The sequence below is a fragment of the Ranitomeya imitator genome, chromosome 6 (genome assembly GCF_032444005.1).
Source record: "Ranitomeya imitator isolate aRanImi1 chromosome 6, aRanImi1.pri, whole genome shotgun sequence".
In the NCBI taxonomy this organism is placed as follows: Eukaryota; Metazoa; Chordata; class Amphibia; order Anura; family Dendrobatidae; genus Ranitomeya; species Ranitomeya imitator.
This window is the reverse complement of record NC_091287.1, coordinates 568,227,693-568,255,571: the sequence shown is the minus strand read 5'-3', so window position 1 is coordinate 568,255,571 and position 27,879 is coordinate 568,227,693. Positions and strand designations below refer to the sequence as shown.

Genomic DNA, 27,879 nt, shown 5'->3' with positions numbered 1-27,879 from the left:
AGAAAATCACTTCTTATCCCTAACCGCTCTACACATAAGAGGAAAAGAAAACGTCAAAGCGGACTTTCTAAGCCGCAACACCTTGAGGCAAGGGGAGTGGTCCCTAAACAATTGCGTGTTCGATCAGATCGTCCACAAATGGGGACATCCAGAAGTGGATTTATTTGCTACCAGGGACAACCGGAAGACAACAAAATTCTGTTCCCTGAATCCCAGGGAGAATCCTCTAGCGGTAGACGCTTTTCTGATCAATTGGGATTTTCAGCTGGCGTATGCATTTCCCCCACTAGGCCTGTTACCCTTGGTAGTCAGGAAGATAAGAGCAGATCGAGCCAGAGTTATATTGATTGCCCCATTCTGGCCCAGAAGGGCCTGGTTCACTTGGCTCAGGATCATGTCAGTGGAGGACCCCTGGGTACTTCCGGAGATTCCGGATTTGCTCTTCCAGGGTCCGATCAGTCATCCGCAAGCAAAGAACCTTCATTTAACGGCATGGATTTTGAAAGGGCATTACTAAAAAACAAAGGGTTCTCCCCGAGTTTAATTGAAACCCTTATGAAAAGTAGGAAGCAAATAACCACAACAATCTACGCCAGGACCTGGCGAAAGTTTCTGGCCTCTTCTGATTTCAAATTAGAAGGAATACCTATAAAACAAATATTAGAATTCCTGCAAAAAGGCTTAGAGTTAGGTCTATCCACTAGTACTCTAAAGGTACAGGTCTCGGCCCTAGGGGCTCTATTCTCCTGTAACATCGCCAATAATTACTGGATCTCAAGGTTCATTAAAGCATCTACTAGATCTAGACCCATACATAAAGATAGATCTATGCCCTGGGATCTCAACTTAGTCCTATCAGCATTGACTAAAGAGCCGTTTGAACTTTTACAATCAGCTTCAATTAAGGCCTTATCCCTTAAGACAGCTTTTCTGGTAGCAATTACATCTGCCCGTAGAATAGGAGACATACAAGCTCTCTCCAGGGTATCCCCTTATACAGAGTTTCTACCAGACAGAGTAATCCTCAGACCGGACCCAGCCTATTTACCAAAAGTGTCATCACGGTTTCACAGGTCACAAGAGATAATTTTACCATCCTTCCTCCCCAATCCTGCTAACCCTAAGGAAGAACTACTCCATACATTAGACGTTAGGAGATGCCTGCTAGAATACATCTCTGTTACTGACACATGGAAGAAAGATGATGCATTATTTTTATCTTTCCAAAATCCTAGAAAGGGACTCGGGGTATCAAAATACACGCTAGCAAAGTGGATTAGGGAGGCTATCTCTTTGGCTTATACTGCAGGTGGGGGTCCGGCTCCGCAGAATCTGAGGGCGCATTCCACCAGGGCCATGGCTACATCCTGGGCGGAAAAGTCTGGAGTATCAATCGACCAGATATGTAAGGCGGCCACATGGTCATCCCCGTCCACCTTCTTTAAACACTATAGGTTGGATTTGGTGGCTTCCTCTGATCTCACATTCGGGTTAAGGGTGCTACAAGCCATAGTCCCTCCCTAAGGTAGTTTTACATCTCTGTAATTCTCTCGTCGTGCTGTCATGGGAGTCCGAGTAAAGCATTAAGCTACCTACTGGTAGCGGCATTTCTCGGAGGCCCATGACAGCACCCTTAGTTCCCTCCCTATTCACGTGGGGGTTGCACTTCCTATAGTTGTATATATCTCACATATGATACCCAGTTCCAAATATAGGGCTGAAATTTTTGTATATAATCTGTATATAGTGTATATTTTTTGTGCCACTAACCGCGGTAGTCCTCTCAAGACTCTGAAATACAACTGAGGCAAGGGAGAGGTACCGCCCTTTTGTATCTGTAGGTTTCCTGTTCCTAATGGGCGGATCCCCTCTCTCGTCGTGCTGTCATGGGCCTCCGAGAAATGCCGCTACCAGTAAGTAGCTTAATGCTTTTTCTGCCTGTGTGTTTTTTCCTCTCAGACTCACCGCCAATATTTGTGGGGGGCTGTCTATCCTTTGGGGATCTGCTCTGTATTCCTATTTCCATCTTTAGGGGTATTTAGTCCTCCAGCTGTGACGAGGTGTCTAGGATTGTTAGGTACACCCCACGGCTACTTCTAGTTGCGGTGTTAAGTTCAGGATTGCGGTCAGTATAGTGACCACCTTCTCCAGTGAATGTTCTCATGCTGCTCCAAAGTCACCGGATCACAACAGCTGAGGTGGCATGATGGATGCCATAAATGGGGCGCTGAGGCAGCATGAATGACGCTCAAAGACACACGGTAGCTATGGAATCGTGTACTTCACCAGCTGTGCTGAATCTAAGACTAAACGACTGCAGATGCTGATAAAATGTCGGCTGCAATTAGTATTTCTTCACGTCATCCTAAGTATTCACAATAAAACACTTGAATGTTAGGATTTGTGGTGCTGAACTTGTCCTGTCCCCCTCCCCCCACTGTATAATTGCTTACTCCCTGTTATCAGTTTATTTCAGCCGCCTTCCCCAGTAATGGCTGATAACAGGGAGTAATAGATTAGTCTCCTGTCTGCACAGGATCAGTGAGATGATCTTCTCTTCTGTGGACATTACTGACTCCTCCATGTCTCTGTTCCTTTCCCCAGGATGAATCCTCTGCTGTCGCTGATTCTGCTGGGATCTGTGGTTCTGGCTCTGGGATGCGCTCCTGCACCTGGAGGTGAGATCCTGTGCTCGGGGTGGGTTATAGAGCAGGTGGAGCAGTCTGGAGATGCTGTGATGACCTTCCATCTTGGTACTGTGACCATACAGCCGTACTACCTGCACTGTATCCTGGGCTCCAATCTACCATAATGTGCAGGTGACATGAAGGACATTGGTTTTCTGGTGACAGCAAATGGAGGTCAAGTCTTCACTTGCTTAGATTCTTACATTTGTCAAGTTCTCCAAATGTTTAGTGTCTGAGGTGTCTTGATGCGTAACCATATCCCACATGTTGTGCTTTGGGCGGGCAGGTCTTGCTGGATGTCGGTCTTGGATGCGGTGGTTCTTGGTGCATGGAGTAAAGTCCGATCAGAGCGACTGTAGTGCCGGAAGTGAGATGTGAAGTCCGATCATCACTCCTGCTGCTGACTGATGAGGCCACCATGGTCCAGTCCAAATACTCATTGTGGCCCCCTTACGTCTTCGCCCCCTTTCTTGGATTGACCAATGATATATCTTTTACTCATGGTGTAACGATAGACATTAGTCTGCACCCCAACATTAGTTTTTTTTTAAATGAAAGCGTTGGCCCATCCTTGGGAATGAATTGTGTGTAATGAGATCTGTGCACACCTTCTGTATGAATAAATATTTCACCAAAACTCTACTTGCCCCCACCCTACCATCCCTAAAAGAGGTCCAGTGCACTGCTGCTGCCAGCGCCACCAGGAGATGCAGACTGATCGCACCGGTCAACACCTGGAGCACTGCTGTGTGATCATCTAATCTGGTGGCGGTCATCCATGCACTATTATCAGTATCTATATTGTTTCCATGGTGCTGTACATGAGAAGAGGTTACATACAAATTACAGATATCACTTACAGTAAACTAACAATTACAGAGGGGTGAGGACCCTGCCCTTGCGGGCTTGCATTCTACAGGATTATGGGAAAGGAGACAATAGGTTGAGGGTTGCAGGAGCTCCGGTGTTGGTGAGGCAGTAGCTCCGGTGTTGGTGAGGCGGTAGCTCTGGTAGTGGTGAGGAGGCAGCGGGGTCAGTGCAGGCTGTAGTCTTTCCTGAAGAGATGGGTTTTCAGGTTCCGTCTGAAGGATCCGAATGTGGTTGATAGTCGGATGTGTTGGGGCACTGAATTCCAGAGGATGGGGGATATTCGGGAGAAGTCTTGGAGGTGATTTGGTGGAGAGCGAATAAGTGTAGAGGAGAGAAGGAGGTCTTGGGAGGACCAGAGATTACATGAGGGAAGATATCGGGAGTTTAGTTCAGAGATATATGGAGTAGACAGGTTATGGATGAATTTGTAGGTCAGTATTAGTAATTTGAACTGGATACGCTGAGGGAATGAAAGCCAGTGAAGAGATTTGCAGAGGGGGTGAAGCAGAGAGATGAATTAGTCGAGCAGCAGAGTTAAGGATGGACTGGAGAGGTACAAGGGTGTTAGCAGGGAGGCCACAGAGCAGGATGTTGCAGTAGTTGAGGCGGGAGATGATGAAGTTATGCACAAGCATTTTAGTAGATTGAGGGTTGAGGAAAGGACAGATTCTAGAGATATTGTTGAGCAGGATGCACCAGAAGGTGGAAAGAACTTGGATGCGCGGTTTGGAGGACAGGGCAGAGTCAAGTGTTACTCCGAGGCAGTGGGCTTCTGGTACAGGGGAAAGTGTGATCACACTAATTGTGATAGGTCAGGAAAATGTCTGTGAGATGGAGGAAAGATGAGTTCAGATCTGTCCACACTGAGTTTAAGGAAGCGAGTGGAGAAGGAGGATATGGCTGATAAACACTCTGATTCTGGAGAGCAGAGAGGTGACATCTGGGCCAGAGAGGTAGATCCGAGTGTCATTCGAATAAAGGTGGTACTGGAATCCATGGGACTTTGAGTTGTCCCAGGCCAAGTGTCTAGATTAAGAAGAGTAGGGGTCCTAGAACAGAGCCTTGGAGGACTCCAACAACGAGAGGGTGGGATGAGGAGGTAGTGTGGGAGACGCTGAATGTGCGGTTGGAAAGGTACGAGGAGATCCAGGATAGGGCGAGGTCTTTGATGCCAAAGGAGGAGAGGATCTGTAGTAGGAGGCAGTGGTCAACTGTGTCAAAAGCAGAGGACCGGTCTAGAAGGAGGAGTACACAGTATTGTCCGTTAGCTTTGGCTGTAAGTCGTTGGTAACTTTGGTCAGAGCAGTCTCAGTGGAATGATGGGGATGGAAACTAGATTGTCAAAGAGCAAGTTAGATGAGAGGTGGGAGGAAGTTCAGCGTGGACGTGCTGCTCCAGGAGTCTGGAATCGAATGGGAGCAGCGATATGGGGCTATAGCTGGACATACTCACCTTAGTCAGAAATAAGAATACAGATAATAAATGGGAAATGTTTAAGAACATCCTAAATAGGCAGTGTAAGCGGTTTATACCTTGTGGGAATAAAAGGACTAGAAATAGGAAAAACCCAATGTGGCTAAACAAAGAAGTAAGACAGGCAATTAACAGTAAAAAGAAAGCATTTGCACTACTAAAGCAGGATGGCACCATTGAAGCTCTAAAAAACTATAGGGAGAAAAATACTTTATCTAAAAAACTAATTAAAGCTGCCAAAAAGGAAACAGAGAAGCACATTGCTAAGGAGAGTAAAACTAATCCCAAACTGTTCTTCAACTATATCAATAGTAAAAGAATAAAAACTGAAAATGTAGGCCCCTTAAAAAATAGTGAGGAAAGAATGGTTGTAGATGATGAGGAAAAAGCTAACATATTAAACACCTTCTTCTCCACGGTATTCACGGTGGAAAATGAAATGCTAGGTGAAATCCCAAGAAACAATGAAAACCCTATATTAAGGGTCACCAATCTAACCCAAGAAGAGGTGCGAAACCGGCTAAATAAGATTAAAATAGATAAATCTCCGGGTCCGGATGGCATACACCCACGAGTACTAAGAGAACTAAGTAATGTAATAGATAAACCATTATTTCTTATTTTTAGGGACTCTATAGCGACAGGGTCTGTTCCGCAGGACTGGCGCATAGCAAATGTGGTGCCAATATTCAAAAAGGGCTCTAAAAGTGAACCTGGAAATTATAGGCCAGTAAGTCTAACCTCTATTGTTGGTAAAATATTTGAAGGGTTTCTGAGGGATGTTATTCTGGATTATCTCAATGAGAATAACTGTGTAACTCCATATCAGCATGGGTTTATGAGAAATCGCTCCTGTCAAACCAATCTAATCAGTTTTTATGAAGAGGTAAGCTATAGGCTGGACCACGGTGAGTCATTGGACGTGGTATATCTCGATTTTTCCAAAGCGTTTGATACCGTGCCGCACAAGAGGTTGGTACACAAAATGAGAATGCTTGGTCTGGGGGAAAATGTGTGTAAATGGGTTAGTAACTGGCTTAGTGATAGAAAGCAGAGGGTGGTTATAAATGGTATAGTCTCTAACTGGGTCGCTGTGACCAGTGGGGTACCGCAGGGGTCAGTATTGGGACCTGTTCTCTTCAACATATTCATTAATGATCTGGTAGAAGGTTTACACAGTAAAATATCGATATTTGCAGATGATACAAAACTATGTAAAGCAGTTAATACAAGAGAAGATAGTATTCTGCTACAGATGGATCTGGATAAGTTGGAAACTTGGGCTGAAAGGTGGCAGATGAGGTTTAACAATGATAAATGTAAGGTTATACACATGGGAAGAAGGAATCAATATCACCATTACACACTGAACGGGAAACCACTGGGTAAATCTGACAGGGAGAAGGACTTGGGGATCCTAGTTAATGATAAACTTACCTGGAGCAGCCAGTGCCAGGCAGCAGCTGCCAAGGCAAACAGGATCATGGGGTGCATTAAAAGATGTCTGGATACACATGATGAGAGCATTATACTGCCTCTGTACAAATCCCTAGTTAGACCGCACATGGAGTACTGTGTCCAGTTTTGGGCACCGGTGCTCATGAAGGATATAATGGAACTAGAGAGAGTACAAAGGAGGGCAACAAAATTAATAAAGGGGATGGGAGAACTACAATACCCAGATAGATTAGCGAAATTAGGATTATTTAGTCTAGAAAAAAGACGACTGAGGGGCGATCTAATAACCATGTATAAGTATATAAGGGGACAATACAAATATCTCGCTGAGGATCTGTTTATACCAAGGAAGGTGACGGGCACAAGGGGGCATTCTTTGCGTCTGGAGGAGAGAAGGTTTTTCCACCAACATAGAAGAGGATTCTTTACTGTTAGGGCAGTGAGAATCTGGAATTGCTTGCCTGAGGAGGTGGTGATGGCGAACTCAGTCGAGGGGTTCAAGAGAGGCCTGGATGTCTTCCTGGAGCAGAACAATATTGTATCATACAATTAGGTTCTGTAGAAGGACGTAGATCTGGGGATTTATTATGATGGAATATAGGCTGAACTGGATGGACAAATGTCTTTTTTCGGCCTTACTATGTTACTATGTTACTATGTATAGCAATGACGTCTCCCGGCCCACAAACTCTTCCCTCCTTCTGGACCCCTGCATGTACCATGAAGTGTGCTGCTGCATGTGAGCGTCTTTACAGATGGTGATATGGCCGCAGACTTACTCCTGTCAATGCCTCTTTACAATTCTGTAGTACATCACTCCTCCCAGCCACTAATAAATACCGTATTTTCCGGTGTATAAGACTACTTTTTGACCCCTAAAAATTGTCCCAAAAGTCGGGGGTTGTCTTATATGCTGGGTACGGCTTGTGCAGGGAGCAAACCTGCATTTCGGCGTGTGGTTCCCAGGGTCTGGAGGAGAGGAAACTCTCCTTCAGGCCCTGGGATCCATATTCATGTAAAAAATAAAGAATAAAAACCATGGATATACTCGCCCTCGGACGGGCCCTGGCTCACAGCGCTGCTAGCGTCTCCCTCCGTTCCTTAGAATGCGGTGAGTGAAGGACCCTCGATGACGTCGCGGTCACATGAGCGGTCAGCCCTGTGAGCCAGGGCCCATCCGAGGGTATATTCATGTTTTTTATTTTTATTCTTTATTTTTTACATGAATATGGATCCCAGGGCCTGAAGGAGTCTCCTCTCCTCCAGACCCTGGGAACCACGCGCCGTATAAGATGACCCCTGTCTTATATGGCGGGCATATCCCAAATTCCATATTTTATATGGAAAAGTTGGGGGTCGTCTTATACGCCCAGTCGTCTTATATGCCAGAAAATACGGTATATATTGTATATATTGCTGCAGTCCATCTCTCCTCTCGGCCTTACAATATGTTGTACCAGCCTGCACTACCTAAGTTGCTCTTCCTTATCACCTTTTTGACGAGCTTATGTACATGCCCCTCTTCCCCGAGCCAACCGGCCCTTCATCCATCTGATGGATCCAGGATCAGATGTCACCAGTGCTGGCAGCACCCACATCTCCTCCATATATGTGATCTCTTCTGTTCTCTCCTCAGCCACGAATCTAGCACGGACCGGCGTGGCCTCCCAGGTGTCAGACTATCCGTATTCCACCAGGAGCGGACTGGCCAATAACGCCATCGATGGGAACAAAGACACCGACTTCAATAGTGATTCCTGCACTCACACCAACCTGGAGAAGGATCCCTGGTGGAAGCTGGACCTGAAGCAGAGCTACAAGATCTCCATCGTTGTCCTGACAAACAGGATGGACTGTTGTCCGGAGCGACTGATGGGGGCTGAGGTCCGAATCGGAAACTCCCCCGACAACAACAACCCGGTGTAAGTTCATAGAAGCTAAATATTTGTTTTCTAGGAGACCAAACAAAAGTTCAGTGCAGCTTGCACAAGTTACTGATCATCTGATGAACAAGCAAATCGTTATTTTGTAAGGTGACAGTCTTTATTCTTTGCAGCATATCATCCTGTGTAACCAGCATGTGCTGTTGAGAACCATGGCAGCCTATGTGACCTGTACGATATCTCAGATGGTGATCGAAATGATACCCAAAGCGTTCATCACTACCCAAATATCCCGTAAATGCTCCTGATGACTTATTGGTGACCCTGGCTGATAGGTGGAGCGATCTGACAGTGTGGATTGATGGTGGCTCCCCCCCCCCCCCATGACCTGAAGCATGATTGTGAGAGAGACCAGGGCCGTATTCGTGGCCAAAAGTGATAGCTGTTGGAGCGCACCCTGGCCACCATACATACATACATACATACATACATACATACATACATACATACATACATACATACATACATACATGCTGTCCCATTTGCAGCATACCTTCTGTAATATCTTCTGCACCATCAGTCCCATCTGTTCTGCTGTGGGTTCACTCCTGCTGGTTTCAGAGTCCAGTTTGTAACTTGTAACAAACAATTTTACTTATTCTTTTGCAGTTTGTCCAGTTCAAGTACAGCAACTTCACAGGGAACATCACAGTACACACCCTTGTCTATTCCTGTGCTTTTCCCTACTTCTTATAGAATTCTACCAGGTTGTTCCATCTGGTACCACCGCGCTCCTTCTGTCCAGCTTTACTACCTTTAGGGGTTCCCCTGTCCATTTCACGCCAGACATAAGGGCATCTGCCCATGTAGTAAGCTGCCACATCTTGGTGCTGCCCCGCATTCCACTGTTGCTGTTTTTCCTTCAGTACCCAAGCCCTGGACGTGTGGGCTCCCAGCTTCAAATGTTACGGGGCCCACTGTTGCTCGAACTCAAGCCCTACTGGATTGTCTGGGCTCCCTGGTCCCACTGGAGAGAAAAAAAAAAACAGAAAGCTTACTATCTTGTCCCACAGTAGGACCCTCCTAAACTTAACTAGTTCCTATACAGTGGGGCAAAAAAGTATTTAGTCAGTCAGCAATAGTGCAAGTTCCACCACTTAAAAAGATGAGAGGCGTCTGTAATTTACATCATAGGTAGACCTCAACTATGGGAGACAAACTGAGAAAAAAAAATCCAGAAAATCATATTGTCTGTTTTTTTAACATTTTATTTGCATATTATGGTGGAAAATAAGTATTTGGTCAGAAACAAAATTTAATCTCAATACTTTGTAATATATCCTTTGTTGGCAATGACAGAGGTCAAACGTTTTCTGTAAGTCTTCACAAGGTTGCCACACACTGTTGTTGGTATGTTGGCCCATTCCTCCATGCAGATCTCCTCTAGAGCAGTGATGTTTTTGGCTTTTCACTTGGCAACACGGACTTTCAACTCCCTCCAAAGGTTTTCTATAGGGTTGAGATCTGGAGACTGGCTAGGCCACTCCAGGACCTTGAAATGCTTCTTACGAAGCCACTCCTTCGTTGCCCTGGCGGTGTGCTTTGGATCATTGTCATGTTGAAAGACCCAGCCACGTTTCATCTTCAATGCCCTTGCTGATGGAAGGAGGTTTGCACTCAAAATCTCACGATACATGGCCCCATTCATTCTTTCATGTACCCGGATCAGTCGTCCTGGCCCCTTTGCAGAGAAACAGCCCCAAAGCATGATGTTTCCACCACCATGCTTTACAGTAGGTATGGTGTTTGATGGATGCAACTCAGTATTCTTTTTCCTCCAAACACGACAAGTTGTGTTTCTACCAAACAGTTCCAGTTTGGTTTCATCAGACCATAGGACATTTTCCCAAAACTCCTCTGGATCATCCAAATGCTCTCTAGCAAACTTCAGACGGGCCCGGACATGTACTGGCTTAAGCAGTGGGACACGTCTGGCACTGCAGGATCTGAGTCCATGGTGGCGTAGTGTGTTACTTATGGTAGGCCTTGTTACATTGGTCCCAGCTCTCTGCAGTTCATTCACTAGGTCCCCCCGCGTGGTTCTGGGATTTTTGCTCACCGTTCTTGTGATCATTCTGACCCCACTGGGTGGGATTTTGCGTGGAGCCCCAGATCGAGGGAGATTATCAGTGGTCTTGTATGTCTTCCATTTTCTAATTATTGCTCCCACTGTTGATTTCTTCACTCCAAGCTGGTTGGCTATTGCAGATTCAGTCTTCCCAGCCTGGTGCAGGGCTACAATTTTGTTTCTGGTGTCCTTTGACAGCTCTTTGGTCTTCACCATAGTGGAGTTTGGAGTCAGACTGTTTGAGGGTGTGCACAGGTGTCTTTTTATACTGATAACAAGTTTAAACAGGTGCCATTACTACAGGTAATGAGTGGAGGAAAGAGGAGACTCTTAAAGAAGAAGTTACAGGTCTGTGAGAGCCAGAAATCTTGATTGTTTGTTTCTGACCAAATACTTATTTTCCACCATAATATGCAAATCAATTGTTAAAAAAACAGACAATGTGATTTTCTGGATTTTTTTCTCTCAGTTTGTCTCCCATAGTTGAGGTCTACCTATGATGTAAATTACAGACGCCTCTCATCTTTTTAAGTGGTGGAACTTGCACTATTGCTGACTGACTAAATACTTTTTTGCCCCACTGTAACTGTCTTATCCTGCAGTAATCTAATATGCCCCCCTCTATGGGCTATCCTGCATACCACACTTTCCCTACACAATAACATATGCACATTGTCATTACACAGCATACAGTAATATATTATACTAGCTATTGAACCCGTTCTACGCCTGGGTGGTGAGCATTTATATTGGTATATGATCTCCATCCAGTCATGAGCTGCTCCATCCTGCGTCCCCATCCTGACATGTGCTGCACCCATCCTGCGCCCCCGTTCTGTCATGTTCTGCACCCATCTTGCGCCTCCATTCTGACATGTTCTGCACCCATCCTGCGCCTCCATTCTGACATGTTCTGCTGCCATCCTGCGCCCGTTCTGTTATGTGCTGTTCCCATCCTGCGTCACCATTGTATTATATGTCCCCCATAAGATGCTCCAATATATATGCCCTGTATGCTGCTGCTGCTATATATATATATATATATATATATATATATATATATATATATATATATATATATATATATATATATATATATAAAAAAAAATACCATACTCGCCTATGGTCGCTGGGCGCCGAGTGCTGGGGGGCCTGAGCAGGCGGGAACACCAGCGCGCTGTGGGGGTCAGGTGCTGGAGTCACCGCTAGCTCAGGCCCCCCAGCACTTACTATATTCACCTGTCTGTCCCGTTCCAGCGCTGCGTCATCGCGCCCTCTGAACTGGGAACGTCACAGCAGAGGACCCGGAAGACTGAGCCGCACGCAGTGCTGGAACGGGGGACAGGTGAATATACTCACCCTCTTGGCGGTCCCTGACTCTCCGGTGGAGATCGCGGTGTGCGTTCAGTGTTTACGCATACCGCGATCTCCTGGGAGCGTCACTCTGTGAGGCCCAGACTGCGCCGGCGCTTGCGCAGTCTATAAAGGCTTCGGACAGAGTGACGCTCCCAGCGTTATATTATAGATATAGCACAACAATACACAAACATTAATTGTGAAAGAGGGGTGAGGTACAAGTCAGTCCTAGTACATCCCTTACATGATCACCTGTGACAACATAGCAGGGCTTAAGATGGCAACTAAGATTGTGGTGGGAAACAGCATGTGGTGGTCTCTGAGACGACAGGTAGAGACTGCAGCTACATCAGGGCTGAGGAAAGTGAGGGGGCTTCCCCACAGCCAGACGTTCCCTGCAGGACCATTAAATGGCCAGGAATCTGCATGGATGGACTATTGGCTGTAAGAATGAGAAATGTAAATGTTCCTGTTAATTTGGAGCTACTGAGCTTATTGTCACCTGGTAGTAACACAGCAAAGTCTGTGCCTCTTACACCTCAATACTTGGTACAGAATGTTACTGTTCAATAGTAACTGCAAGTTCCCAAGCTTGATGCCTCCTGGTACTGTGACCATTGAGCTCTGTGCCTCCTGTAGTGTAACCTCCAAGCTTGATGCCTCCTGGTACTGTAACCATTGAGCTCTGTGCCTCTTGTAGTGTAACCTCCAAGCTTGATGCCTCCTGGTACTGTAACCATTGAGCTCTGTGCCTCTTGTAGTGTAACCTCCAAGCTTGATGCCTCCTGGTACTGTAACCATTGAGCTCTGTGCCTCTTGTAGTGTAACCTCCAAGCTTGATGCCTCCTGGTACTGTAACCATTGAGCTCTGTGCCTCCTGTAGTGTAACCTCCAAGCTTGATGCCTCCTGGTACTGTGACCATTGAGCTCTGTGCCTCCTGTAGAGTAACCTCCAAGCTTGATGCCTCCTGGTACTGTAACCATTGAGCTCTGTGCCTCTTGTAGTGTAACCTCCAAGCTTGATGCCTCCTGGTACTGTAACCATTGAGCTCTGTGCCTCTTGTAGTGTAACCTCCAAGCTTGATGCCTCCTGGTACTGTAACCATTGAGCTCTGTGCCTCTTGTAGTGTAACCTCCAAGCTTGATGCCTCCTGGTACTGTAACCATTGAGCTCTGTGCCTCTTGTTCTGTAAGCTCCAAGCTTGATGCCTCCTGGTACTGTGACCATTGAGCTCTGTGCCTCCTGTAGTGTAACCTCCAAGCTTGATGCCTCCTGGTACTGTGACCATTGAGCTCTGTGCCTCCTGTAGTGTAACCTCCAAGCTTGATGCCTCCTGGTACTGTAACCATTGAGCTCTGTGCCTCTTGTAGTGTAACATCCAAGCTTGATGCCTCCTGGTACTGTAACCATTGAGCTCTGTGCCTCTTGTAGTGTAACCTCCAAGCTTGATGCCTCCTGGTACTGTAACCATTGAGCTCTGTGCCTCTTGTTCTGTAAGCTCCAAGCTTGATGCCTCCTGGTACTGTAACCATTGAGCTCTGTGCCTCTTGTTCTGTAACCTCCAAGCTTGGGGCCTCTTTCATAGTGTATGCACTGTGCCCAGTGTCTTCTGATCTGTATGTGATAATGAAGGATCCACTGATGGTCACATTTGCTGGTTTTCTCCTACAGGTGCGGCACAGTCACCAGTGTTGCTTCTTCCACCTTGACCTTCTGCTGTCCTGGGATGGAGGGTCGGTACATCAGCGTGGTGATCCCCGGACGCTCGGAGTACCTGTCCATGTGCGAGGTCGAGGCTTATTCAGACTCTGTGACAAACAAGGATAAAGTCTGCTCATAGCTCCTGTAATATCAGGGTTTGTCTCCTTTTCCAGATCTGTATTTCATAGGAAGTTTCCATCTTACAACCTGTGGATTTGCTGTAATGTCTGAATAAACCTCACTGTAATAATAACCCTGTCTACATTATTGCCTTTTTTTTTCCTTAAAGTGAAATGCAGCGGCAGAAAGGTGATGTATGGTCAATGTGAGCTGCGGCATCTAGTGACTCTCTGCGCACCTATGGGGAAACCACTATATAATGTATGTATGAAATATTAATCTGCACAAAAAGGTACTTGGCGCATAGATTAGCCGAACTGCCAACGTCAAGATGTCCTTCAAAGTTGGGTCCCTGTCCTGATGTCTCCTCACCTGGGCAGAAAAGCCTACAATTTATAGGGCAAGAATGGACCAGCTAACTACTTACAATCACCTGTGGCTGATAGGAGTAGGAGTGCACATGTCCAAAAAGGATCTGATACAAATGGAGAAGAGACCAGCACATGTAGGCTAGTGTGAACAAGTGCTAACCAAAAACATATTGAAAAACTAGGATTGTGGGTCGCCCCCACGTAAGGGCAATGGGGTACTCGGTACCGGGTCCTTCAGTTCCCTCAGCGAAGATGTCACGGTGGCCCGACCCGGACCGTGGCCCTATGAGGGGCGTCCAATAAAAGGCACAGTTCATAGATAATGGTAATGTTCGTGACGCCACCTGTGGTATTCGGTCAGGGTGACCGACGCTGCTTAGGGGTCCGCTGGGGTGGTGGAACGGCAGCTAGATGGTATACCTTCCCACAGGTGAAGTATGACCCCAGGGCTTCCCAGAAGTGTAGATGATGATGGTGGATGGTGCAAGGTGCGGTTAAATAACGAAGACACAATGAGTGCAGTCTCTTTACCTTTACTGAAGGCTTCAGCATCCAGAGTGCCTGACAGGGTAGGCAGAGTCCGGCCGGTCTGATGGCAAATCCAGAGTCCGCTTATCCTGGTGGATATCAGTAGCCTTCCCCTTGCACATAGTAACGTAGTAGATCCCTACTTGCATTAGCTCCCATAAGGTCCTCACTGTGGTTATGGTTACTTCTTTCTCTCTGTCCTCCAGATGGATAGGACAAACCCATATGACAGTGGTGGCCTGAGGCTATTTTATGGGGACCCTAGTGACGCCCCTCCTCCGATTGCCACCTTGTCTGCTTCGGTGTTTAGTTCGGACAGCCAACTTGGAATCGACTGCCCTGCCGGTCTCTGAAGTAAAGCATAAAGTCTATTACTCCCTTGGTGTTCCGGCCACCAGATCTGCGCTTCAGATGGAGGCAGCCTGCTTCTAGCTGGTCTCCCACTGATGTTTCACTCCTGTTGCTATGACTTCTGTGCTCACTCACTACGTCACACTTCCTTTCTTGTCCTTTCTTAGGATGCTGCCGCATGGGTTCAGGCGCAGCTCCGTGTCCATCTTCTTACTGAGCCGCTGATGTTCTTCCTTTTTCCTCTGTCTGCCTGACAGGAATTCCCTGGGCTGAGCCCAGTCTGCTTCTCTCCCTCTCCTTCTCCTTCCGACTCCTGACTCACTCTCCCTTCAACTGCCTAACTTCCTAACCAACCCACCAGTTTTACCCTGTGAGGAGTGGCCTAGTAGATAGAACCCTTAGCTCCCCCTGGTGGATGGGCATGTGAAGTGTGTGTGTGCTGTGATACCTGGCAGGGTGAATTTCTTTGGTGCCATCAGATGTAACATCACTCCCCCTGGTGGAAGAATGACACTACTGCAACGACCAGGACTCTGGGGCTCTGCAATTGCACCATGAATTACTAAAGGTAACTGCTCTAGAACATTGAAACTGCCATTGAAAATGGAGGGGGATGTTGTAGCTTATGAAATATTAATCTGCAAAGTTGCTATAAATTAAAGTAAAGTGAAAAAATATTTTTTCATAAGTTCCAGTTAATGCTGATAACTAGGGTTGAGCGAAACGGGTCGTTCATTTTCAAAAGTCGCCGACTTTTGGCAAAGTCGGGTTTCATGAAACCCGATCCGACCCCTGTGCGGGGTCGGCCATGCGGTACGCGACTTTCGCGCCAAAGTCGCGTTTCAATGACGCGAAAAGCGCCATTTCTCAGCCAATGAAGGTAAACGCAGAGTGTGGGCAGCGTGATGACATAGGTCCTGGTCCCCACCATCTTAGAGAAGGGCATTGCAGTGATTGGCTTGCTGTCTGCGGCGTCACAGGGGCTATAAAGGGGAGTTCCCGCCGACCGCCATCTTACTGCTGCCGATCTGAGCTTAGGGAGAGGTTGCTGCCGCTTCGTCAGAAGCAGGGATAGCGTTAGGCAGGGTCCATTAACCACCAAACCGCTTGTGCTGTAGCGATTTCCACTGCCCAACACCACCTTCGGTGTGCAGGGACAGTGGAAGCTACATTTTTTTTTTTTCCTCAGCGCTGTAGCTCATTGGGCTGCCCTAGAAGGCTCCCTGATAGCGGCATTGCTGTGTGTACGCCGCTGTGCAAACCAACTGCTTTTTTCAAAGCACAAATCCTCTTGTTCCTTCCTTTCTGCACAGCTATCTTTTTTGTTTGTCCACACTTTTTATTTAATTTGTGCATCAGTCCACTCCTTATTGCTGCCTGCCATACCTGGCTGAGATTACTGCAGGGAGATGGTAATTGAAGGACACTCCCTGTTTTTTTTTTTTTTTTTTTTTTTGTGGGAGATTAAGATTTACATTTCTGCTAGAGTGCCATCCCTGTGTGTGCCATCTCTCACTCAGTGGGCCATAGAAAGCCTATTTATATTTTTGCTTGATTTGGGTTATAAAATCTACCTGAAAAAATCACTACATCAATCAGTGGGAGAAAAATATTGGCCTCAGGGCTTGTGTGCCACTCCTGACTCCTGTGTGCATCATCGCTCACTCAGTGGGCCATAGAAAGCCTATTTATTTATTTTTTTTTTGGTTTTATAAATTCTCCCTTACAAAAAAAGGGAGATTAATATTGGCCTTTGGGCTTGTGTGCCAGTCCTAAGCGTGCCATCTCTCTCTGTCTCTCAGATAGTGGGCCATAGAAAGCCTATTTATTATTTTTTTTTATTGGGTTTATAAATTTTCCCTGGAACAAAAAAAAAAAAGTGGGAGATAAATATTGGCCTCTGGGCTTGTGTGCCACTCCTGACTCCTGTGTGCGTCATCTCTCACTCAGTGGGCCATAGAAAGCCTTTTTATTCAGTCGCCATGACAGCACAACGAGAGAGGGGATCCGCCCTTCAGGGACAGGAAACCTCAGACATAAAAGGGCGGCACCTCACTCACCCGCCAGTTGGTTTCCTGTCCCTGACAGTGGAACCTCTTCAGACAGGCCCCGAGAAGAGGGTCGAAGAAAGAATTTATCCCACGCCTGACAGACCGATGCAGGTAGCGGGGTCCCCCTACCTCGGCCTGGTCAGGTAGATGGAAGCACCACACGGCAGGGGTACTGTTGGTGTAGGTGTCGGCAGGAGGAAGCGGCCCGAGGCATTAAGGGCCTTGCTTCTACGACAGCTGCTTTTTACCTGGGGGTCTCCAGGGTGCCGCTTCTGCTGGGGCCTCCGGGGTCGGTCCGCCGCTTGCGCCGGGGTCTGCGGTGGCTAGGGAGAGCTGCCGTCCTTGTCCGGCGCGTCCGCTCTCAGCGCCGCAGCGGCGTCCGGAAGAGGCGTGTCCGGATGACGTCGCGAGCGGCGCGGGGCGATGACGCGGCCGCGCATGCGCGGTAGCGACTTCTTCTGGCTAATGGCGACGCCCGGCGTCTGGGGAGGGATTTTCTGGCCACGAGGGGTCCAGCGCTTTAAGCGGACGCCTAGCGGTCACGACCCTACCAGCGCAGTACCGGTCGTCGGCAAGTGATTTCCCTGCTGGCCCCCATCCGGGGGTGGTACCCAGGGGGAGGCATTTAAACGGCGTACTGAAGCCACAGCTTGTTCCTGTCCACCATTTCCAATATGGAGTCTCTGGAAGGAACACCGCAGCTGGGCGGTGAGCAGCAGCAGCAACCTGAACAGCCTTTGAGCAGCTCCCAGCGGCGTTCTAGTGGCAGTAGTCGCGCTGGTAGAGCTAAAGAGGCTCAGAAACCAACTAAGTCCTCAGGCCGTAAGAGATCTCCGGCTAAGAAGGACCCCCCGATCACGGTACCTTTCGCTGCAGGGATGGGTAAGTGAGCTTCGTGAAAGTACGTTTCTGATAGCTGTCCCTCCTTGTATTCCCTCTCTCCTTATTAGGGGAGGAAATCTGTGTCCAAATCCAAACATAGGGAGTGTGCCATCTGTACGGAGCCACTTCCAGATGGACATGAAAAGAAATTGTGTAGCATCTGCATTCAACGGTTAATTGAGGACGAGGCCCCTGACCTTACGTCTACTCTTAGGGATCTGGTTAGACAGGAGGTCAGAGATTCCATGAGGTCTCAGAAGTCAGTTTCAAAAAAGAGGAAGGAGATATTATCCCCAGCCTCAGATGTGGATTCAGACACGGGTGGTGTAAGCTCGGATTCTCATCCGTCATCATCAGAGGACATGGAATCTAGTCGAGCCTGTCTATCACTTGATAGGATTAACCGCTTAGTCAAAGCTGTCAACAACACCATGGGCATTGAGGAGACCCAGGCGGAATGTTCCATTCAGGACATAATGTTTAAAGGCATAGATCGCAAATCCAAAAGAGTATTTCCGGTAGTTGATAAAGTTAAATCACTGATTACGAGAGAATGGAAGAAACCCGAAAGGAAGGGGTCACTCCCACCAGCATTCAAAAGAAGATATCCCTTTGAGGAAGAGGCTTCTTCCTCCTGGGACAAGGTCCCAAAGCTGGATGCGGCGGTGGCCAAAGCTTGTAAAAAAACGTCTCTCCCATTTGAGGATCTGGGAAACCTAAAGGACCCGCTTGATAGGAAAGCTGAGGTATTCCTTAAAGGAGCTTGGGAAACATCAGCAGGTTCCCTGAGACCGGCGATTGCGGCCACCTGCACTGCCCGGTCGTTGATGGTATGGTTGGGTAATCTAGAAGACCAGCTCAAGGATAAGGTTCCTAGGTGCGAGATCCTATCATCTATGTCTATGATTCAGGATGCAGCAGCCTTCCTTTCGGATGCGTCAGCCGATTCCGTTAGGCTAGCTGCAAGGTCATCAGCACTGTCTAATGCGGCCCGTAGAGCTCTTTGGATAAAATGCTGGCCAGGAGACTTACAGGCCAGATCGAAACTATGTGGCATCCCCTGTGAGGGGGTTCATTTGTTTGGCCCAGTCCTGGATGAGCTTCTAGAAAAAGCAGGTGACAATAAAAAGCGATTCCCTCTTCTAACAAGACCCTTCTATAGACGAGACTACAACAGAGGAGGGCTGTATCGCCGAAGATCGGACAGAGATTCAAATAGAGATTCGACCAGATATAACTCTTATAGAAGAAGAGGTAGAGGTTATATGTTTAACTCCTCTAGAGACTCTAAAAAGCCTCAATGACTGGCGGACCAGGTGGGCGGTAGGCTGTTGGCCTTCTACCCAGCCTGGTTGAAAATCACCAATAGTCCATGGATACTCAGTATCATTAAAGAGGGGTTAAAGTTCCAATTCCACCATACCCCCCAGGACAAATTTAAATTTACCCCTATCCGTTCTTCTCCCGCAGAACAATTGGCGTTGGAGTCAGAAGTTCGAGATCTCCAAAGAAAGGGGGTTCTCGTTAAAGTACCTACGAAGGAACAAGGTACGGGGTTTTACTCCCCTTTATTCCTGATAAAGAAGCCAGATGGATCATATCGTACCATCATCAATCTAAAGGGCCTGAATGTATTCCTGCGGGTCCCATCCTTTAAAATGGAATCTGTGAAGTCGGCAATAAAGCTTCTTTTTCACAATTGCTTCATGGTTGTCTTAGATCTGAAAGACGCCTATTACCATGTCCCGATACATGCAACTCATCAGCGCTTTCTCAGGGTGGCGGTTTCTCTTGCCGGCACAGTAGAGCACTTTCAATATCAGGCACTCCCCTTTGGTGTTGCAGTCGCACCTCGGGTTTTCACTAAGATTATGGTAGAGGTTATGGCACACCTTCATGAGCAAAACATACTAATAATTCCCTACCTGGATGATTTATTGATTGTTGGGCGTTCAGAGTCACACTGTAAAGAGCAGTTGGAGAAAGTGATGGCAGCATTACACAACTTAGGATGGATTATCAATCTCAAAAAGTCGCGTCTTCAGCCCTCAACGTCACAGCAGTTTTTGGGTCTTACGGTGGATTCGGGTCAGCAGGAATGTCGCCTGCCAGACTCAAAAGTCGATTCTATTCGTCGGCTGGCCTCCAGAGCAATTAATAATCCCGTAGTCTCCTTAAGAAATGCTATGTCACTCTTAGGTTCACTTACTTCTTGTTTTCCGGCGGTGATGTGGGCACAGTTTCACTCCAGGTCTCTGCAATGGGATGTTCTGCATAATTTTCGGCGGCTGGGCGCTAACCTTGATAAAAAATTTTCCCTATCTGTAGACGCCACGGGTTCCCTAAGTTGGTGGACGCACATCCCTAATCTTCGTAGAGGTGTACCTTGGACAAATCAGATAACACGGGTGATAACAACTGATGCTAGCCCCACGGGGTGGGGAGCACACTGGGAGGGCAATTGCATTCAGGGTCTGTGGTCCCAATCGGAGCGAGACACGTCCTCCAATTTGAAGGAATTGATGGCGGTGGAACGCGCCTTAGATAGGTTCCTTATACCTCTGCAGGGTAGACATGTTAGACTACTCTCTGACAACCAGGTGACCGTTGCTTATGTGAACCACCAAGGAGGTACACGGTCTAGGTCATTAATGAACGTTACAAATCATATTTTTCAGATGGCCGAAAATCACCTGCTCTCCCTTACGGCCCTTCATATAAAGGGAAATCTAAATACCATGGCCGATTACTTAAGCCGCAACGAGCTCAAACAAGGGGACTGGTCTCTAAAACCGGCTGTCTTCAATCAGATCGTACGGTTGTGGGGATGTCCAGAGATAGATCTGTTTGCCAGTCGAGGAAACAAGAAACTCCATCAATTCTGTTCCCTAGACCCAAGGGACAACCCGTACGCAGTCGACGCTCTTCTGATCCCCTGGAATTTCAGTCTCGCCTACGCTTTCCCTCCTCTGAATCTCATTCCTATAGTTCTGAGGAAAATTCGGGAAGACGGAGCCCGAGTGATTTTAATAGCCCCGTTCTGGCCCAGAAGGTCATGGTTCCCATGGTTGAGAAGCATGTCCATTTCCCAGCCATGGATCCTCCCAGAAATACCGGACCTCCTTTCCCAGGGTCCAGTCTTGCATCCACGAGTAACCAACTTGCACCTGACAGCATGGAACTTGAGAGGTCACTTCTGAAAGGAAAGGGATTCTCCCAAAATCTTGTAAATACTCTACTTAAAAGTAGGAAAGCCTCCACGACTAGCATTTATGTTAGGGTATGGAGGAAGTTCCTATCAAGTTCAGGAGCACAAATCAATCAAAAACCTGATATTGCTCAAATCCTAGAATTTTTACAGAAGGGCCTAGAGTTAGGCTTAGCCACCAGCACCCTTAGAGTTCAGGTTTCAGCTCTAGGGGCACTATATAATTCCAACATAGCCAGTAATCACTGGATAACAAGGTTTTTCAAAGCGGTCACCAGATCCAGGCCGGTTGTTAAACAAAAGATAGTGCCATGGGATCTAAATCTTGTGCTCTCGGCTCTAACACAAGCTCCGTTCGAGCCTATTGACTCTGTTCCAATCAAGATCCTGTCGGTCAAAACAGCCCTCTTAGTTGCCCTTACATCGGCAAGAAGGGTTAGTGATCTTCAGGCATTATCCAGGCAACGTCCATATATGCAATTTTTGGAAGATAGAGTGGTGATGAGGCCTGACCCTCTTTATCTTCCAAAGGTTGCCTCAAAATTTCATAGATCCCAGGAGGTGATCCTACCTTCATTTTGTCCTAATCCCTCTAACAATAAGGAGCAGAGATTTCATTGTTTGGACGTACGTAGGTGCCTTCTCAAATACATTTCGGTAACAGACACCTGGAAAAAAGACCACGCTTTATTCTTATCCTACCAGGGGGTTAGGAAGGGACTTAGAGTATCAAAAAATACCCTAGCCAGATGGATTAGGGAGGCGATATCTTTTGCTTATACCGCAGGTGGCGTGGAAATTCCAGAAGGTATAAAGGCACACTCCACTCGTGCGGTAGCCACATCCTGGGCTGAGAGAGCAGAAGTATCGATTGAGGACATCTGAAAGGCGGCCACATGGTCTTCTCCATCCACCTTTCTTAGACACTATAGATTAGATCTAGGTGGCTCCTCCGACCTCACGTTTGGGAGAAGGGTGCTGGAAGCTATTATCCCTCCCTAGTCACTTTTTCACTTCTCTGAAAGTCTCTCGTTGTGCTGTCATGGCGACTGAATAAATACGTACGCTACTCACCTGGTAGCAGTGTTTTTTCAGGAGCCATGACAGCACCCTTATATTCCCTACCCTCTTTGTTTATGGGTTCAACACTTCCTTTAGAAAAATTCCTAAGTTTATTCACTGGGTGAATTGTACCATATATTAATATTGTTTATGTGCTGCTAACCTAGAAGGTCCTTTCATACTCTGTAAACCAACTGGCGGGGGAGTGAGGTGCCGCCCTTTTATGTCTGAGGTTTCTTGTCCCTGAAGGGCGGATCCCCTCTCTCGTTGTGCTGTCATGGCTCCTGAAAAAACACTGCTACCAGGTGAGTAGCGTACGTATTTTTGTTTTCTTTGGTTTCTAAATTCTTCCTGAAAAAATCATTTTATTCTATTATTTTTTTTTTCCTAAAGTCTCCCTGAAAAAAAAAAAAAAAATCAAATCAGTGGGAGATTAATATTTACATTTGTGCTTCAGTGACAGTCCTGCGTGTGTGGCATCTCTCTCATTTGTTGCCACCAACAACAGAGTGTGTAACATTGTGCCTGATTTTCGTTGTGGTCTCACTCACCTGTAAAGGGGTAGCTAAATCATACTGAAGTTATAGCTCACCGTGTAATTTGTGTGACAGCAACAAATACCGTTAGTTTGATTACGTTTTTAAAACAATGAGGAAGTATGGTGGAAGAGGTCGTGGCCGGGGGCGTTCATTGTCAGCTGGTAATGAGGGTAGTGGTAGTGGTGGAGCATCAGCTGGTCGTGGGAAAAAAAATATTGCACCTAAGTCTGGAGCTGTGGAGCCAGGTTCGTCGTCTGGCTACAATAGGCCTCGAACGCTCCCTTTTCTGGGAGTAGGAAAACCGCTTTTAAAGCCGGAGCAGCAAGAGCAAGTTTTGGCTTATCTTGCTGACTCAGCCTCTAGCTCTTTTGCCTCCTCTCGTGAAACTGGTAAATGTCAAAGCAGCGCGTCGTTAGTGGATGTTCACGGTCAGGGACAAGTCGCTTCCTTGTCCTCTTCAGCAAAAACAACAACAGAGAAGAATGCAGCAGGCGACACAACGGGTTACTCCATGGAGCTCTTTACACATACCGTCCCTGGCTTAGAAAGTGAAGCAGTTAACAGTCCATGCCCATTACAAGTTGAATCTGACATGGAGTGCACTGATGCACAGCCACAGCCAGACTACTATGCTGGTCCTTTGACTCAGACCACAACATTGCCCTCGCAGGGTGCTGATCAAGAATCAGACCCTGATGAGACTATGTTGCCCCATCACGAACGCTATACCACCGACCGACACGGTGACACAGACGAAGTTGCACACGAGCTACAAGAAGAGGTAATAGATGACCCAGTTCTTGACCCCGATTGGCAGCCATTGGGGGAACAGGGTGCAGGCGGCAGCAGTTCTGAAGCGGAGGAGGAGGGGCCGCAGCAGGCATCAACATCGCAACAGGTTCCATCTGCCGGGCCCATATCTTGCCCAAAACGCGTGGCAAAGCTAAAACCTGTTGGAGGACAGCGTGGCCATCCGGTTAAAGCTCAGTCTGCAATGCCTGAAAAGGTATCCGATGCTAGAAAGAGTGCAGTCTGGCATTTTTTTAAACAACATCCAATTGATCAGCGCAAAGTCATCTGTCAAAAATGTTCAACTACCTTAAGCAGAGGACAGAATCTGAAAAGTCTCAATACAAGTTGCATGCATAGACATTTAACCACCATGCATTTGCAAGCCTGGACTAACTACCAAACGTCCCTTAAGGTTGTAGCACCCTCGGCCAATGAAGCTAGTCAGCAACGCAACATCCCTTCCGGCAGTGTAGGGCCACCATTTTCCGCACCACCTGCAGTATCTGTGCAGGTTTCTTTGCCAGGCCAAAGCCGTCAGGGAATCACCAGTTTCGTAGTAGGAAACACTGCATCTAGGGCACCGGTGGCAACAATACCATCTCCCACCGTCTCTCAGTCTGCCATGTCCACCGGCACCCCCGCTAGTTCCACGATCTCCAGCTCTCCAGTCCAGCTCACCCTACATGAGACTATGGTTAGAAAAAGGAAGTACTTAGCCTCGCATCCGCGTACACAGGGTTTGAATGCACACATAGCTAGACTAATCTCGTTAGAGATGATGCCCTACCGGTTAGTTGAAAGCGAAGCTTTCAAAGCCCTGATGGACTACGCTGTACCACGCTACGAGCTACCCAGTCGACACTTTTTTTCCAGAAAAGCCATCCCAGCCCTCCACCAGCATGTTAAAGAGCGCATCGTCCATGCACTCAGGCAATCTGTGAGCACAAAGGTGCACCTGACAACAGATGCATGGACCAGTAGGCATGGCCAGGGACGTTACATGTCCATCACGGCACACTGGGTAAATGTGGTGGATGCAGGGTCCACAGGGGACAGCAAGTTTGGGACAGTTCTGCCTAGCCCACGGTCTAGGAAACAATTGGCTGTAGCCGTTCGCACCCCCTCCTCCTCCTCTTCGTCCTCCTGCAGAAGCGAGAGCTCGTCCACAGACCGCAGTCGCACAACCACTCCATCCGCAGCTGCCACTGTTGCACACCAGGTCTCCCATTATGGGGCAGCTACTGGCAAACGTCAGCAGGCTGTATTGGCTATGAAGTGTTTGGGCGACAACAGACACACCGCGGAAGTTCTGTCCGAGTTCTTGCAGAAAGAAACGCAGTCGTGGCTGGGCACTGTAGATCTTGAGGCAGGCAAGGTAGGAGTGATAACGGAAGGAATTTCATGGCTGCCATCTCCCTTTCCCAACTGAAACACATTCCTTGCCTGGCTCACACCTTAAACCTGGTGGTGCAGTGCTTCCTGAAAAGTTATCCGGGGTTATCCGACCTGCTCCTCAAAGTGCGTGGACTTTGCTCACATATCCGCCGTTCGCCCGTACACTCCAGCCGTATGCAGACCTATCAGCGTTCTTTGAACCTTCCCCAGCATCGCCTAATCATAGACGTTGCAACAAGGTGGAACTCAACACTGCACATGCTTCAGAGACTGTGTGAACAGAGGCGGGCTGTCATGTTTTTGTGGGAGGATACACATACACGGGCAGGCAGTAGGATGGCAGACATGGAGTTGTCAGGTGTGCAGTGGTCGAAGATTCAAGACATGTGTCAAGTCCTTCAGTGTTTTGAGGAATGCACACGGCTGGTTAGTGCAGACAACGCCATAATAAGCATGAGCATCCCCCTAATGCGTCTGCAGATGCAAAGTTTGACGCACATAAAGGATCAGGCGTCTGCAGCTGAGGAAGAGGAAAGCCTTGATGACAGTCAGCCATTGTCTGGCCAGGGCAGTGTACAGGACGAGGTAGCGGGCGAAGAGGAGGAGGAGGACGAGGAGGATGATGGGGATGATTATATTTTTAATGAGGAAGCTTTTCCGGGGCCACTGGAAATTGGTGGCGCGGCAAGGCCGGGTTCTGGTTTTTTGAGGGACACAAGTGACGTTGATTTGCCTGAAACTGCCCCTCAACCAAGCACAACCGCAGATTTGAGAACTGGAACTTTGGCCCACATGGCGGATTATGCCTTACGTATCCTCAAAAGGGACACACGCATAACTAAAATGATGAATGATGACGATTACTGGTTGGCCTGCCTCCTTGATCCTCGCTATAAAGGCAAATTGCAAAATATAATGCCACATGAGAACTTGGAACTAATATTAGCAACCAAACAATCAACTCTTGTTGACCGTTTGCTTCTGGCATTCCCTGCACACAGCGCCCGTGATCGTTCTCACACGAGCTGCAGGGGCCAGCAGACCAGAGGAGTTAGAGGGGCAGAAATCAGAAGTGGCGTTGGCCAGAGGGGTTTTCTGACCAGGTTGTGGAGTGATTTTGCTATGACCGCAGACAGGACAGGTACTGCAGCATCAATTCAAAGTGACAGGAGACAACATTTGTCCAGTATGGTTACAAACTATTTTTCATCCCTTATCGATGTTCTCCCTCAACCATCATTCCCATTTGATTACTGGGCATCAAAATTAGACACCTGGCCAGAATTGGCAGAATATGCATTGCAGGAGCTTGCTTGCCCGGCAGCTAGTGTCCTATCAGAAAGAGTATTCAGTGCTGCAGGTTCAATACTAACAGAAAAAAGGACTCGTCTGGCTACCCAAAATGTAGATGATCTAACCTTCATTAAAATGAACCACAACTGGATTTCGAAATCTTTTGCCCCACCTTGCCCGGCTGACACCTAGCTTTCCTATGAAAAGGTCTTGCCTGTGGACTATTCTGAATGCCTTTTCCAATCTCGTAATTTTCTGCACCTGATTGTCCAGCATACGACATGTTTACACCTCACTAAATGGCCAAACTCCCCACACGGGGCCGTGGTATCGACACTTGGCGACAGCACCCGTGAGAGTGCAGTTTGTCTGAAGAGGTGGGTGAGCCCGCTTTTGGTCGACGGCACTGCCACTGGGTCCCTCCTAGTACAATAAAGTGTCTCTGGCGGTGGTGGTGCGCACCCAACGTCAGACACACCGTTGTAATATGAGGGGCCCTGGGCCTGTACCGCCGGCCACAAGACAGTTCCCCCCCCCCCCAGCTCAAACAGTGCTCTACCACTTGCAAAATTATCTCACAGCTCCACCAATGTTTAGTCTATGCGCTGACATCCTTCAATGCCTGCCACTGACAATACCATTGTATTGACATTTTTGTTATGTTAGGCCTTCGATGCCTGTCTGTGGTCACTCCTTCCACTAGGCCTCCACTGACCACACCACTGCTGCCCGTGTACCCCTGGAACCAATTTAAAATTGCCTACAGCCATGTGTTATTATTTTAGGCCTTCGATGCCTGTCTGCGGTCACTCCTTCCACTAGGCCTCCACTGACCACACCACTGCTGCCCGTGTACCCCTGGAACCAATTTAAAATTGCCTACAGCCAGCCCAATTTTTTTATTTTAGGCCTTCGATGCCTGTCTGCGGTCCATTCTTTCAACTACTACTACACTGACCAGGGCACTGCTGCCCGTGTACCCCTGGAACCAATTTAAAATTGCCTACAGCCATGTGTTATTATTTTAGGCCTTCGATGCCTGTCTGTGGTCACTCCTTCCACTAGGCCTCCACTGACCACACCACTGCTGCCCGTGTACCCCTGGAACCAATTTAAAATTGCCTACAGCCATGTGTTATTATTTTAGGCCTTCGATGCCTGTCTGCGGTCACTCCTTCCACTAGGCCTCCACTGACGACACCACTGCTGCCCGTGTACCCCTGGAACCAATTTAAAATTGCCTACAGCCATGTGTTATTATTTTAGGCCTTCGATGCCTGTCTGCGGTCACTCCTTCCACTAGGCCTCCACTGACCACACCACTGCTGCCCGTGTACCCCTGGAACCAATTTAAAATTGCCTACAGCCATGTGTTATTATTTTAGGCCTTCGATGCCTGTCTGCGGTCACTCCTTCCACTAGGCCTCCACTGACCACACCACTTCTGCCCGTGTACCCCTGGAACCAACATCAGAAAATATAAAAATAAGTATTTTGCTTATAAAAAAGAAAATACTGGAGAGATATCAAATGCAGACATTTTAACATTAAAAACAAACACATACAACAAAAATCTGGTACAGTACTAAAAGTGGCCACCAGCTACAATAACTTTCTCCTGCAAGTAGTTAACTGAAAGGTTTTTTCAATTTTAAACACAGATATGGCATCCACCGAGTGTTGTCCTGTCGCGTCTTCTTTATATTATTGCCAAGAAGATGCAAAACAAT

The 27,879-nt window shown here is 47.6% G+C and overlaps 1 protein-coding gene across 1 annotated transcript; it reads left to right on the top strand.

Annotated features, from left to right (window-relative positions):
• Positions 1-2,568: 2,568 nt before the first annotated feature.
• On the top strand, positions 2,569-13,801 carry LOC138643224 (fucolectin-like). Its single transcript, XM_069732085.1, has 3 exons — positions 2,569-2,678; positions 8,125-8,410; positions 13,528-13,801. The coding sequence occupies exons 1-3, from the start codon at positions 2,606-2,608 to the stop codon at positions 13,694-13,696; spliced, it is 528 nt and encodes a 175-aa protein (XP_069588186.1). The 5' UTR covers positions 2,569-2,605; the 3' UTR covers positions 13,697-13,801.
• Positions 13,802-27,879: the final 14,078 nt, after the last annotated feature.